Source organism: Triticum aestivum, chromosome 5A (genome assembly GCF_018294505.1).
Source record: "Triticum aestivum cultivar Chinese Spring chromosome 5A, IWGSC CS RefSeq v2.1, whole genome shotgun sequence".
NCBI classification, from domain to species: Eukaryota; Viridiplantae; Streptophyta; class Magnoliopsida; order Poales; family Poaceae; genus Triticum; species Triticum aestivum.
The window spans coordinates 634,022,266-634,037,512 of NC_057806.1; the positions used below are offsets into that span (position 1 = coordinate 634,022,266).

Consider the following 15,247-nt stretch of genomic DNA (forward strand, 5'->3'; position numbering starts at 1 on the left):
GTTGGTCTGGTGTTGGTTCACGTTCTCCACAAGCCCGACCCAGCAATACGTCGCCGATGTCTCCTGTCCTTCGTCTTTGCGCGCAGCCTCTCGAGATGGTGGTGCGCTGCTGCGTCCTATCCTGCCCAGCTTGGTCGCTGGCTAGGCTCTAGTGGTGCCCAGCTTGGTCGCTGGCCTGCCCAGCTTGGTCGCTAGCCAGGCTCTAGCAGAGCCCAGCTTGGTCGCTGGCCTGCCCAGCTTGGTCGCTAGCCAGGCTCTAGCGGTGCCCAGCTTGGTCGCTGGCACAGGGAATTCTCCCACGAAGCTGCATCTCCTTCCATCCTGGTTGCATCTCTCTTCGTCATGTAGATCAGAATCAAAGCTTTCTCGCCATGCGTGAGATTTTGTGCATGGTTGGGAGGGAGGCGAGTCTTCATTTGTGTCCCTGCTGAGTTCTTACTGTTCGTTTTGTCTCTGTTATGGTTCGTTCCCGTGCTCATGCTTCCCAGCATATTCGCTCCACGTCGTTGGGTTCCTCTTCCTCGGTGGGTTCTTCTTTGCCGGTTGGTGCTGTTGATGGGAGGTTTCTTGCCCAAGGTGGTTCTGTTCCTCCTGAGTATTGCTCCTTTTAGGTTGTTATTAGCTATGTGTGATTTTGGTAAAAAAAATTGGTTGTTTTTACGTGGCTGTGTGTTTTCAGGTTCGAGTGCTGATGAGGCGCGGCTGCGACGCCAGGCACGGCAAGATATCCGTCGTGGGAAGCATCCTGTAGATTCATCATCTGGTGGGTGCTTTCTTTTTTGAACTCCTTTTCTATTGTTTTCAGAAAAATATCGCTGATTGATTGACTTTTGCAGTTGGAAGGAACGTTCGGCCTGTACTTGAAGAGCTGGTTGATCCTTGTCTTCTTGCTGTTAGAGCTGCATCTGACGTGGAAGTTTTGTGTCGTCCGTATTTTACTGTTGGTTGGTTGTTTGGTTCCTCGCGTGGACCGACTCCTTCTGGTATGTTTATTTATTTTGTACTCCTTACAACTGTTTATGTGCTTCGATGTGTTTGCCTAGTTAATATTTTTCCATGTTTACTTTGTGTAGTTCTTCCTACACCTGTTGTTAGTCGTGTTGATGCTGTTTGGAATCGTCGGAAGCGAAGGATTCTTCGAGATTATTACACCAGCAAAAAAAGAGGTGTGTGTTTCTTGATTTTGTTTGTTATGTTTACGGCTTTTAACTGCTTTGCTCCCGATCGGTTGAAGATCGAAAGTTTCTCTTGTCTTGTAGTTCCTTCTATGGAGCCGCCATTTGCTAAGGAAAATATATTACTTCTTAAAGGTAGTTCAGTTTTATATTCTGCTCTTTGGATTCTTTGTCTGTTTGTTTTCCCTTCTCCTTGCTTATTTTGTTATTTTTGCCAGGCGTTTCACGTGTTCGCTCTTATTATGGTGGTCCTGAGTATGTTTGCCCGGCGTGCCATGCTTCATTTTGGTTTCTGGAGGGCTGTAAGAGTTATGCTACTGGTGGTGGTCGCCTTCCAGTGTATACTGGCTGCTGCAAGGGAGGCAAGGTGCCGTTGCCTTCATTTCCCGATTGGCCATCTCCACTTAAGGATTTGATTAAGTTTGATGGAGGTCCTGTCTCTAGCCGTTTCATGCGTTTGATTAGGCATTACAATTCTATGTTTTGCTTCACATCTCTTGGCGCTCGAGTTGATCAGAGTATTAATGTTGGCGGGGGTCCCTATGTCTTCAAGATGAATGGGGTGGTTTATCATCGTATTGGTCCTCTTCTTCCTTCGGGGAATAGTGCGCCAAAGTATGCTCAGCTTTATATGGTGGACTCTGCTGATGAAGTGCAGTTGAGAATTAGTGCCTTTGATCGTCAAGGAGCTAAAACGCTTGATCCTGATCCAGGCATTGTGGCTTCTCTTATTGCTATGTTAAATAGGCATCATAAATTGGTGCATAAGTTTAGAATGGCTAGGGCAAATCTGTGTTCTCCTTCTGCTCCTAGGGTGGCTATACATTTTATGGGTGATGAAGGTGGTGGTCATGGTGACCGTTTTTCTGGTCCTGCTTCATGTGAGGTGGCTGCTCTTATAGTCGGTGATTACACGCCTGAATGTAAAAGATTTAATGTTATAGCTGAAACTTGCTCTGGTTTTCTTCGGCATATCTCTTCGTTGAATTCGAGTCTTATGCCCCTACAGTATCCTCTGTTATTTCCCTTTGGTGACAAAGGATTTCATCTTGGTATCAAGTATATTGCTATTGGTGGGCCTCATGGAGATGGGCATTGTAATATTGGTGGACGTTTACGTGGTCGTTCTTGTCGAGGGCAAGTATCTATGATGGAATACTATAATTATTACTTCCATTATAGACGGGGGGAGCCAAATCCTTATACCTGTTGCGGTCGTTTGAGCCAGCAGATAGGTGTGAATTCTTATTCTTGTGTGGAAGCTAATCGTTTGGACTTTCACTTTCAGCAACAAGATGATTTACGTTCTGAGACGTATCAAGGTATTACTGATGCTGTCGGACAGGGTGGATCAACTGGTGAGAATTTGGGGATTCAGTTTATATTACATTCGAGTTTTACGGGTGGCCCTCGGTACATGGTGCTTAATTACCATGATGGTATGGCTATTTGTCGCGAATATGGTGCTCCCGATCTTTTTGTCACTTTTACATGCAATCCAAAGTGGCAAGAAGTTGTTGATGCTCTCGCATATGAAGGTGGTCAGACTCACGTTGATCGTCCTGACATTGTTACGCGTGTTTTCAATATAAAATTTGAAGAATTTTTAGAAGATGTAAAGGATGGATCAGCATTTGGAGCTATTCAAGCTTGTGAGTTATTATTTATTTTCCCTACTGTACCATTGTGGTCTCCTTCTTTGAATTTAATTATCATTATTTTCGTTATACGATTTTCAGATTTGTATGTGGTGGAATTTCAAAAGAGAGGGCTTCCTCATACTCATACTCTTATCTGGCTTAAAGAGAGTACGAAGGATCCTTCGCCTGCTTTTATAGATAATCTGGTGTGTGCTGAGTTACCAGATCCAATGGTTGACCCTTTGGAATATACACTTGTGGATGAATTCATGGTTCACGGCCCATGTGGTATGTTGGATGACAAGTGCCCTTGTATGAAAGATGGCACTTGCTCAAAGCGATTTCCAAAGTCTTTTAACAGTGAGACAATGGTGGATGAGATGGGGTTTCCTGTATATTGTCGACGCCCCTCTGCTAATTTTCTTCTTAGAAAGAAGGGGACTCTTCGTTTGGATAATCAATGGGTTGTTCCCTACAATATGAAATTGCTCAAAAAGTTTGAGGCTCATATAAATGTTGAGTGGTGCAATAAGACAAACCTTCTTAAGTATTTGTTTAAGTATCTCACAAAAGGCCCTGATGTAGCACGATTCCGAATCCGTTCTGAAAATGAAAATAGAAGTGTGTATGCTGTCCGTAATCCAACTGGGAGGAATGAAATCGATGAATATGTTAAATGCAGGTTAATACATTGGTTTGTAAATTTGTTCTGCTTACTCTATGTGTATTCTGTTCATTTATCCTATTTATTCAGTTTTTTGTTGTTTGCTGTAGGTATTTATCTGCTTGCGAATCATTTTGGAGAATGTTTGGCTATGATATTCATGGTCGACAACCTTCTGTCGAGAGATTAGTGGTGCATATGCCTGCTATGAATCGAGTTATTTTTCATGAAACTGATGATTTGGAAAGAGTACTAAGTAATCCATCTGCTCATAAAACTATGTTAAGCGAATGGTTTGTAGCTAACCAGCAACATTTTAGTGCTTGGACATTAACTTATTTGGAATTCCCTTCTAAATGGTGTTGGGATGGCAAAGAGAAGATATGGTCAAAGCGGAAGCGACAGCAAACATTTGGCAATAAGATTGGTCGTATCTACCATGTGCATCCAAGCATAGGGGAGTTATTTTTTTCTTCGCATGTTGCTTATGATTGTTCCTGGTGCTACTTGCTTTGAAGATCTCAGAGTTTACGATGATGTTCTTTATGATACTTTCAAGGAGGCCTGCCAAGCCAGAGGATTGGTAGGAGATGATAATGAGTGGTTTAGGTTGTTTGATGAAGCAATTGTTTGGGCTACTCCGTTTCAGCTGCGCCATCTATTTATGGCAGTATTGTCACATTGTGAAATATCTAATGGTCGTGCTCTTTTTGAGCGTTATTGGCCGAGTATGGCAGAGGATATTTCTTATCGTCTTTCAATGGCATTGGGCAACCGAAAATATGTTGTGCCGCCTAAGTTTCTGTATGAACAAGTTTTGCGTGAACTTGGTTCCCTTTTTGCTAAGAATGGATCGTGTTTGTCAGTGTTTAATTTGACAACGCGATCGATTTCAGTAGATTCCGACTGTCAAAATAGACTTGTGGCAGAAGAAATGAGGTATGATGCAATCAAATTAGCAATTGAGGCTAAGCTTACATATGAAAAATTAAATTGTGAACAGAGTGCCATATATGACGAGATTGTACATGCTGTTCATGTCGGGAAAGGTGGCCCTTTTTTTATATCGGGTTATGGTGGGACTGGTAAAACATTTCTTTGGAATTCTATCATTTCCAATTTACGATCAGAAAGAAGAATTGTTCTTGCTGTTGCTTCTTCGGGCGTTGCATCTTTACTCCTGCCTGGTGGTCGCACAGGTCATTCTAGGTTCAGGATACCTGTTGACATTACTGATCGCAGTCAGTGTAGCATTTCCAGAAATTCTCATTTGGCTGAATTGTGTCAGAAAGCTTGCTTGGTTCTTTGGGATGAAGCTCCTATGACACACCGTTGGTGTTTCGAAGCCCTTGATCGGACTTTGAAAGATGTTCTTTCTGTTGAAAATAAGGAAAATGCTCTGCTACCTTTTGGTGGAAAGGTTGTCGTGCTTGGTGGTGATTTCAGACAGATATTACCGGTTATAGAGGGTGGCGCGAGGGATGATATCATTAATGCATCTTTGATTGTTCTCCGTTGTGGCAACATATAAAAGTTTTGAAACTTCATTGCAATATGCGTCTTCGATGTCCTGGTTTATCTCATAATGAAAGAGCAGAGCTTTCTGAATTTTCTGAATGGGTACAGAGTATTGGAACTGGTTCTGTTCCTATGCACTGTAAAGGTGATGAATCTGTGCCGTCTTGGATTCAAATACCTGGTGATTTATTGCTTCAGCCTAAAGCAGACCATATGTCAGCTATTGTTGATTATGTCTATGATTCATTTTTCCTTAATTACAATAATGCGGAGTATTTATCTACCCGAGCTATTGTTTGCCCTACAAACACTGTGGTGTATGAAATCAATGATATTGTTTTCGGATGGCTTCCTGGTTTCCCGATGGATTTTCTAAGCTGTGACACTATTTCTAAGTCCACTGATCATAGTGACGATGCTCATCTGTTCTATCCGCCTGAGCTACTTAATTCAATTAAAATTAATAATTTCCCTCACCACAAGATTACCTTGAAGCTCGGAGTGCCTATTATGTTATTAAGGAATATCAATCAATCTCTTGGTTTATGCAATGGGACACGCTTGATTGTCACTCGCCTTGGTCACAGAGTTATAGAAGGTGAAATCATTACTGGTTCACATAAAGGGGAACGAGTTTGTGTTCCGCGTATTGTGCTTAATTCTTCTGGGTGTAAATGGCCTTTCACATTGCGTCGTTGCCAGCTTCCAATTCGGTTGTGTTATGCGATGACAATAAATAAAAGTCAAGGGCAAACTTTATCAAAGATTTGTGTGTATTTGAGGAATCCGGTTTTTTCACATGGACAATTGTATGTAGCTGTCTCGCGTGTTACGTCTCGGAAGGACCTAAAATTCTTAATTGAAGATGAGAACGGAGAACATTCGGCAATCACAAGGAATGTAGTCTATGAAGAAATCGTTCGTCGTTTATAGTTCCGTTTTTACATGGTTAGTTCTTTCAGATTTGGTGTTGACTACAAATTTATGCTAGATTTATTATAGTTTTTTGGATTTTTTTGGGTTAAGACTGATATATGGAGAGGTGTTAATCTTCTAGCTGCATGGTTACATACTGCATTTCCTACCTACTGATAAATTAACATGTACACTTTTTTATCGACAAATTTACATTTTATAGTTCCTGTTTAGTGCAAGAGGCGATTGCTGATGCCATCTTGGAGGATAACGCTCAACAGTTAGAGATGTCCAAGCGAATGGACGGGGAAGCGGTAGGTGAGCAGGCAAAGATGGAATAGGGCGTTAACAATCTGAGGCTTGCCGAAATTAAAATCGATGATGGAACGGGATTGCTTAGATGTTATCGTTGCATTGAGGAGATCGGGTCATATTTCGTAGTTTCCCATGTGTAAAATTATCTGTCTTTGTACTTCTATCTCATGTATGTTGGCTGTGGTGTACTAACTAAGGTCATGTGTGTTTCCTCTTTTTTTTAATAATGTGTTTATTTATTATCTGCGCAGTTCAATTTCATTTTATTTTTCTTGTTGTTAGAAAAAAACATGTGCAGCCTTTAGCCATGTACAACTTGTGAAACACCAAGTCCTAATTTGCCATCCAATAAAGTCTATAATCGCCAGGGAAAACAACAACAGATATATATTGCAGATTACCTTTAACATGTGGCAAGGTAAACAAGCACAGATAAGAGAAGCCATGAAACCGGCAAGGTGCGGGCACCTACAGAAGGAATAAAAAGAAAAAGAAATGAAGGATAGAAATATGATATCTCCTTGGTAGCTCGGGTAGAACACTACCAAGCATATCTCCCTCCAATGGCGAAATGCGAAAAAAATGAAAGAGGGCAATATGATATCTTGTAGGTAGCTTAAGTAGAGAACTACGAAGCATATCTTCCTTAAGTGGCAAGGGCACCACTGCCTCGGAGAGCCACCACTCGGGCACCACTGCCTCGAAGAGCCACCGCTCGGGCAGCAGCGTCATGGCGATCATCTAGGATCATTGCACACAGAAGCATCGAGAAGCCAAGCAATGCTGCTAGCATCCCAGCCATGAGAATTATGATCAACTCTGAGATCACACTCTCCATTGGGGGCTTCCTCTCAGTTTTTTGCCACTGGAGGAAGAAAGGAAGGTCAAAATTAGGGAGAAGGAATGGGGCACCTTGTGGAGATAGAGAAAAAGAAGAGAGCCTAGGGTTATTTTTATAGCTCAAACCCGGTGTACGATGGGCGAAGTTCACCAGCATTGCTCGCCGCTCGATTGCCGATGTTCAGGAGGCGAATCTGCGAGCAGTGCCCAAAAGGCGCTGGTCCGTGAGGTGAGTGCTCGCTGCACTGGTAGCGAGCACGCCCGACACTACTACTGTACTGCCTAGATGCCCTACGCGCTACACGCCACAAGTGGGAGACGTGCGGGAAAGGGCGCGAGTGAGAAGTAGATAAGGCCCGGTGAAGAAGTTCATCATCCCTTGCAATGCAAAACTTACTTACAGTCAAAATTAAAAAGACCTGTGTCTGACCCGTTTTTTTTTTCTGAACTTTATTATGTGGGATTGCTATAGGTGTTTATTCTAAGCTTTAATACTTATTTGTAAATATTTTGCCAAATAGATTAAGAAGACTTGTGCCTAGGCCCTTTCTTTTTTGAAATTTATTATGTGTGATTGCTATAGTTGTTTGTACTAAGCTTTCATACTTATTTGTAATTATTTTGTCAAATCACGACCATAGATATTATTCGTGGTAAATTTCAAATTGCTTTTGTGATAAAAGTTTTTTTCAGAACAAACATCTTAAAACATATTTAAATCAGATCCACTTAAATGCTAGAAAAAAAGAAGCGACTGAATACATGTCTACTTGGATTAACCGGTGACATTGCTTTAAAGATGCATTTGTATATTCATATCCTTAAATATCTTAGTATGGATTTGTAGAGTCTATGGCATAGAAAGTATCTTGATAGTGGTGTCTTTATGATTATATGTGCACAACTAGAAAGATGTAGAGTGCACAAGATATTTACGAGAAACTTGCTATGATGCTGTCTAGCAGTTGGCGAGTGCGGTGTTTTGGTGCCCAGACTCATCCGCACCTAATCAGAAAAAAATAGAACGATACTAGGAAAATTTAAAGAAACATTTTTTGTGCGGTGCACAATTTGATGCGTGAGGTCGCTCCAATTTTTAGATCATTTGAACATCTGAACGGCTCTCATGAAAAGAGCAAATCGGGTCAGAACGGTGCGTAGTAATAGGGTTTTCGATGCTCGGTCGTCCGTGTTCATGAGGCGAATCTGGAAGCAGTGTCGAAAATTCATCGGCCCGTCAGATGAGCGTTCGCTGCACCAGCACGCCTTGCACTATCACGGTACTGCTCTAGATGCTCTACCTGTTAAACGCGATGAGTGGAGGACCTGCGGGAAAGTGCGCGAGAGAGAAGTAGATGGGGGTTGGTGAACTAGAGCCCTGTGTTCAGAGTGCTAATGGCTGCTTGCAATACGTAATTTATTTACAGATAGAATTGATAAAACTTGTGCTTGACCCAATTCTTTTTTGAACTTTAATATGCGTAATTGCTATATGTATATATCTTTCTGATTTATGAGTTGATCATCAGAGGGGGCGGTGCATAGCAATACATTTTCCGGTGCTCCATCATAGGTGTTCAAGAGACGAACCTGCGAGAAATGCAGTGAAGACTCCTTGCACTATAGTGGTACTGCCTTAGATGCTCTACGCGCTAGACGCCATGAATGGGGGGGATGCCGAGAGCGTGCCAGAGAAGAGAGATCGAACACGAGAAAGAAGAAGCGACTGGCAATAAGTCTTGGGTCCACCCTATCAACCCAAGGGAGAACTGTTCAGTTGAGTGTACCATCCAAAGATTTGGAATTTAAGTTTTTCGCTCTTATTACATTTTTCGAGGATATATAGCAACTATTCAGTTGCCTTAGCCCACAGGCGTGGATGCTAACTAATTTTGTTTTCGAAAAGAAAGTGACTCTTTATTTAAATAATTAATAGGTTGTCCTCTAAAATGTATGATTGGTATTCTTGGTGTCCTCTTTATTTAAATAATTAAGTTTGGTTGTTTTTAAGTGCCTTAGCTTAATAAAATGGTATTTTTGGTATTGTGTTGCTTCATTGTCTATGCAGGTTGATGTTGTGTTAATTCATTATCTTTGTAGATTTTTTTTGTTAAATTTTTTAATTGAGGATAAGTACAGAGTACATATGGTCATTATAAGGAATGTAATGTATGAAGAAAATGTTCATTGTTTGTACTTTCGTATTCAAATTTAGAGAGATTTGCTCTATTTTAATTTCCTTCTACGTATTGAATTATATTCTTGATTTACTATGAAATTTTTCGTTCATAGTAAATAGTTGAAGTTAGGCTGGATCAAAAAATAATATGTGTGTGCTTGCAACCTGTTTTGTTTTTGCTTCCAGACCATATGGTTGAGTTTCTCTTTTTTTTAAAGCATTTTCTGTTTACTATAGTTTACAGATTTAACCAGCCTATCTAACTTCAGCCGTCCGTTCTGATACGGCCCATAAGGTCCAGCTTTTGTTGGCCCATGTATACCATGCATGCATTCGAATTATAGACTATGTGGTGATTTCTGATCCTCAAAAAAGAAAAATGTGGTGATTTCTTTTTAGCAATTTATATGATTACACTGGCTTACACTATTTAGCTTAGCAATTGTGTACGTCTGCCAATATATAGCAAACTTGCATTTATTTATAACACATACACAAGATTACAATTCTAAAAAGTAGAATTAAAAATATATATTCTTTTATTTTCTCACGACAGCGACAACTTAAACATTACATAACCAAACCACGCGTCGCCTGTACGTATCTGGTCATGTCCAGCCCACGCGCAAGCATGCTTTCACTCACCTCGCCAGGCCAAACCTGCCTACCTTGCCTTGTCCAGGTTGAACACTGATGTACTTGTGCCTACCTGACCAATTAGTTCACTGTAACACAACTGTAGCTACCTGACCAGTTAGTACACTGTAACGCTGCTGTAGATGTCCCTCTCTGCGTCACTGTAGCTGACATGTAGCTGGGATTCTATGGCAAATAGTTGGCCTACCCCCTCTATCATGTCTTCTGGAGATTAAAATATCCATGCATGTTCGTCCGTGAAAAGGAGGAAGTGGCGTTGCTTGTGGGGCCAGTAATGGCGGAAGCTGACAGTGAAGCAGCACTGTATTGACAAATAGAAGATGTGTATGACTATGCATGTAGTTAAAATATTTCTGGACCACCGACGACCGGAAGCACGTCTCTGATTACTAGCCAAGTGTTCTACATGCGAGCGGTCTACCATGGCGATGGCATGCACGGGACATTTTACAGCTACTGCATGCAAGTGATCTACCATGGGGACATTTTACAGCTACTGCATGCAAGTGATCTACCATGGGGACGATACACACGAGATGTTTTACCGCTACTGCATGCAAACAATCTACCATGAGACGCCACGCATACAGGTGACAGTAGTTCTATAGTACATACGGCCAGTTGCTATATAAAGAAGCTGGTCCATGCTATGGGTTCACACGCTCCAAAACCATCACAGCCTGTGTGAATAAACTATGGTGCCCTGAGACACTTTGCCACCCCTCTCACCATCGGTAGGCATGCTTTCGGAGGGATAGATTACTAAATCTTTTTGTTCTTCGGTCATCTTGCTTTGTAACTTACTGATGCCTTATGGTTTCTTTTATTTGTCATTTCTTTTCAGGCATTTTTCTTGTGATGGACGACGAGTTTTCTTCCACTAACGATGTGGGCTTCCATCGCCCAAACGCTGAAAAATGTTTCATGGGAGCGATCCAGCTCGCAAGCGTGCCTCTCCATCGTAATTATATAATTACCCCATTTTCTCCATCTAATGCTCTTCCGTCTCAGCATGTAGTTGCTGCTCTCGTCGCTAAGTTCACCGAGCACTACAAATTGTACTTCTATGACGTCACCGACAATAGGATTGTCATGACCTGCACCCACCGCACCACTGGAAACTGTGTCTACAATTTCTCTAGGAGACATTCCACCATTATTATCCAAGGTGTCCGCTATAGATTTGTTGTAGATGATGCACTACTCCATCTAGGAAGAATCTCTACCAATCAGTACATTACTATCTCAATGGAAAATCTGCCACTTCATTTGTGGAAGAGCATCATAGTAGAGCAAATCCTCAGTCCATATTGCTCCTTAGATTATGTCACACAGGACTCACGCTTAATAGAATATCCATCCACTTTTACATGCTACGCTTGGGCCAGTCGATCCATCGCGGTGCCTCCAACCATACAAGTGAACATGTCCGACGAGGATGCGTACACCGCAGACCAAGAAATGGCCTTCTTTAGCGCGTACAATGTAAATCTGTTTATCAGCGAGCACAGAATCGAGCCCCACCCAGCCAGACTGCCTTACTGCCCAACTGTGCCCATAACCAGTTCTGGAAGCAAACCAATCCAATGCTTTATTTCCCAGAGGTTTATCGATCCCGCCCAGATCCAGAGTTTGTCTAGCATGGTCATTTTTTCACCACATGCTGAAACCTATTTCTCATCCTTTGAAACTCTTGAGACTTATCTGAATGATGTAAAATACATCAAAATTAAAGCCAGAAAGCTTACGGCGTCAAATTTCTTGCTATCAACCTCCATTCCTCTTACGGGTCGCTCACTCTATCACACTGTACGTACCATATTTCAAGCTGAGATCCGTGCCGGTGAGGTTGACATCCAGCCATGGACACCAGCATTTGGATCATTTGGGTTTCCAATCAATCGCACAGTGGAGCTCAGGATCCATGACATGCCATGCAGTTTTTACACGGCTCTAATAATCGAGTACCTTCTTAGCCCATATTGCATGGTGAAGCAGCACAAGACTATCATTGATGATCCACTGGAGGACCACGGGAAGAACATCGTTTCATCCTACGATTGCACTGCTTGGTGTGAAGATGCCAGGTTCATCCCACGCCAAATCAAGATGAGACAAGTGCCAGTCGAGCTACTAGACATGACTCAACCTTTTATGGTGCCGTACATGCAATTCAGGAAGATGGAAGCGTCCATCAAGGCATGGATCAACTGAACAAGTAGCTGTCATCAGAAAATGTGCAAGTTGGGACTTTGTAAAAATATGTACTGCGTGTTTCTCTTTTTTTAACCTCTTTTACCAGCAGTATCTAGATGTGCTGTAAAATCTGCCATCATATTGTGAATTACTCATGTACAAGTTGGGACTCTGTAAAAATAGGTGGTCCGTGTTTTTCTCTTTTTTAACCTTTTTTAGCAGTAAGTAACTAGATGTGTTGTAAAATCTGGCCACCTATATTGTGAATTACTCCTTAGTTTCTCCTAGCACCGTAATCGAAGTTTATTATGCGGACTGGCAACTGCATGCATCACTTGGCAACCAAACCAAGAAGCAGAAAAATGGCATGAAAAATAATAACAAAGTACACAAATTACAAAGATAACACTCATTAATTAGGCAAGATAAGATAGCATACAACCATACATCATACAACTGCCAATTTTATTGAAAAAGGAAAAAAAAGCTGCTGCTATTTAACAACTTTGCTAGAACATGATCTAGGCCTTTCCATTATCACCAGGGCCACTGCCATCAACTTTTCCACGCCAAGTGTCGAACACATGGATTCGAGATAGATCCACGCCTTCGTCAGGAAGATATTTAGATGGCAATTCAGACATCAAGGGACCACTGTCCAAGACCTCTTTCACATGAATAATCACAGGGAAAACCATCATTTTCCTACTGGTAGGCGATGATGGACGTCGTGGCGATTCTCCTTCATCGACAGAATCTGGCTTCCAAGGCGGCAGAGGTGGTGTCGGCACCTCTACTTCTACTGATTTAGGTACCTTGTTAGGATTGACAAGCCATGCAGCTACTTCAATTACCCACCGATCTTCGGACGGCAATATCTCAATGAGCTCGCCTCTCAGACCTGCAACAATCAACCTCATTGCTTCCGGTTCCCAGGCAGTTTCTGGTAGACCTTCAAAACTAAGGTTTGTCCGATACTCAAGCTGGCCATATGAACACCGGGCACCATAATTCCAGCGGCAGAAAGAGATGTAGGCAGAGCCACACAGCAGTTCCCGTGATAGAAGTAAAACCTCCGTGCAGAAATCATCGGAGGAAAACTTCATAAAAAATGATAAGGTGGACAGGCTCGCTCAATTCTCACTGTACCTTGCACCCTTCCGCATCACTCTTCGATGACACGCAGCACGTCTTCGGGCGTAACCGGGGAGTGACCGCCATGGACCGTAGCAAAAAGCACGTAGCCGCGGAACTGCCTCTCTAGCTCCTCCATCCTTGCAGTCCGAGGGAGAAAAATACGGTCATTCTCCGGCCGCAACTCAGGCTCGCCGCGGTGCCAGGTTTCCTCTCGAAACAAATTATTGATTCGTCTCCTGCGAACGATATCATCGATCCGGGCTCTTCCCTCACTCATGGCACTCAGAAGCTAGCTATATGAGAAGGTCTAACCAAAGCAAAGCTTGCCAAACACAAGCTGGCCTATTCTCAATAAATAGGCGAAAGGACATGGCTTAATTGGATGGTTACAAATGCACCTACCTCTCCACAATCATCAGCGTATGTGATTAACTCACCGGACACGTCACTTTGTGCCTATACACGTGCTCACATTCTCCATAGCCACCACTGCATGGTTCATGCATAAAATAATATGACTCCCATCAACTCAACTCTCCACTCCTGGATGCCCATCCACACACCCTGCAGCTCTTTAGATTATTCACGCCAGCTCATGCGACAACACACCTCTCTTCACATCGCCACGTCCAGTGCACGCGTCATCACATGTAATCCATGCGTCCCTGCTCACCTCGCCACGTCTTGCCCACGTGCCAGTGCCTCCTCACCTCATTTCCACGTTTAGCCTACGCGTCGGTGTGGCCCTGCTCACCTCGCCACGTCTAGCCCAGGTGTCCATGATTTGCCGAGCTATAAAACAGCCAGACCGCATGTCCCATCAACCAGCAATATGCGACTGTTCGCGGTCATGCAAGACCAGAACCAACCAAGCGTCCCAAAAAAATCTCTTACCACAGAAGCATTATTCCCAGGTGGTAGATTTCCAGACCGCGTCCCTTGAAGCACGAACTAACCAAACCAAGTAAGTACAGGTAAACAGTATACTGCAGGTGTATCATAACTGTTCTAATTTGCACTATTTTCTTTGTAGGCTACAAGCAGTGGCGTAGCCAGGATTTCGATCCAGGGTGGTCCAACTGACACAATTTTTTGGACAAGAACACAACATGCTATCTTTTGAATATAGAATTTATCAAAAGCACAAATCAATAAAAGGATGCAATGTCTCCAACCCTCTTCTTTTTGCAACATTTCTATAATACTCGCTCCGTCCAAAAAAACTTGTCCCTCAAATAGATGTATCTAGCAACAAGTTAGTGATAGATACATCTATTTGAGGGACAAACTTGGGACAAACTTTTTCGTACGGAGGGAGTATCTTTTAATCAGTGAAACTCTCAATCAGAGTGAATCTATTATAATCAATTTCCAGTTCAAGCATTAATATAGACAAACCCAGAAAGCAAAAAAAGGTTGAGATTTGCACTCTCAGTTAAGCTTATTCAAACCATGAAAGGAAAAATTGAGAACATACCTGGAAAGAGATGAGAACTTAAAAAGAATAGATGTGTTGACATCGGTCGGTCGGTGCACTTGTTCAGCGGCTCAAGCCCCCCCCCCCCCCCCCCCCCCCCCACAGACACACACCCCGACACCCTGCCTTCTACTGCCGGATGCCACACAACACCGGGAAACCAACCCCTCTACCTGCAGCATGCTGCCGGCCGCCTGCGTTGCCCCGTGCCATGTTGTCTCTGCTAGCTAGCTGTAGCCATTCAGGAGGAATCAGGAGCGTCGAAGCTCAGAATAAGTTGCATCTCCATATATTTAGTCAGGAACGGAAGTTGAGAACGATCAGCAGGCAGATTAGCCTTGTGCAAGTACTTGGAAATGGTAATGTGGCTCCCGTAGCTGGCCTATGTTTTCTCTCTCTCTCTCTCTCTCTCTCTCTCTCTCTCTCTCTCTCTCTCTGAATGCTAAAAAATATTACTCATGGGCTGATGGTGGGCCAAATCCCAGGGTGGTCCATGGACCACCCTGGCCACCCTGTGGCTACGCCACTGGCTAC

At 42.8% G+C, this 15,247-nt stretch overlaps 1 protein-coding gene across 1 annotated transcript; it reads left to right on the plus strand.

Moving 5' to 3' along the window:
* The first annotated feature begins 371 nt into the window (after positions 1 to 371).
* On the plus strand, positions 372 to 2,119 carry LOC123101677 (uncharacterized). The gene is made up of 8 exons (XM_044523022.1): positions 372 to 375; positions 489 to 542; positions 680 to 763; positions 837 to 983; positions 1,074 to 1,166; positions 1,260 to 1,310; positions 1,394 to 2,056; positions 2,106 to 2,119. Exons 1-8 carry the CDS (start codon positions 372 to 374, stop codon positions 2,117 to 2,119), a joined length of 1,110 nt encoding a protein of 369 aa, XP_044378957.1.
* The last annotated feature ends 13,128 nt before the right edge of the window (positions 2,120 to 15,247 follow it).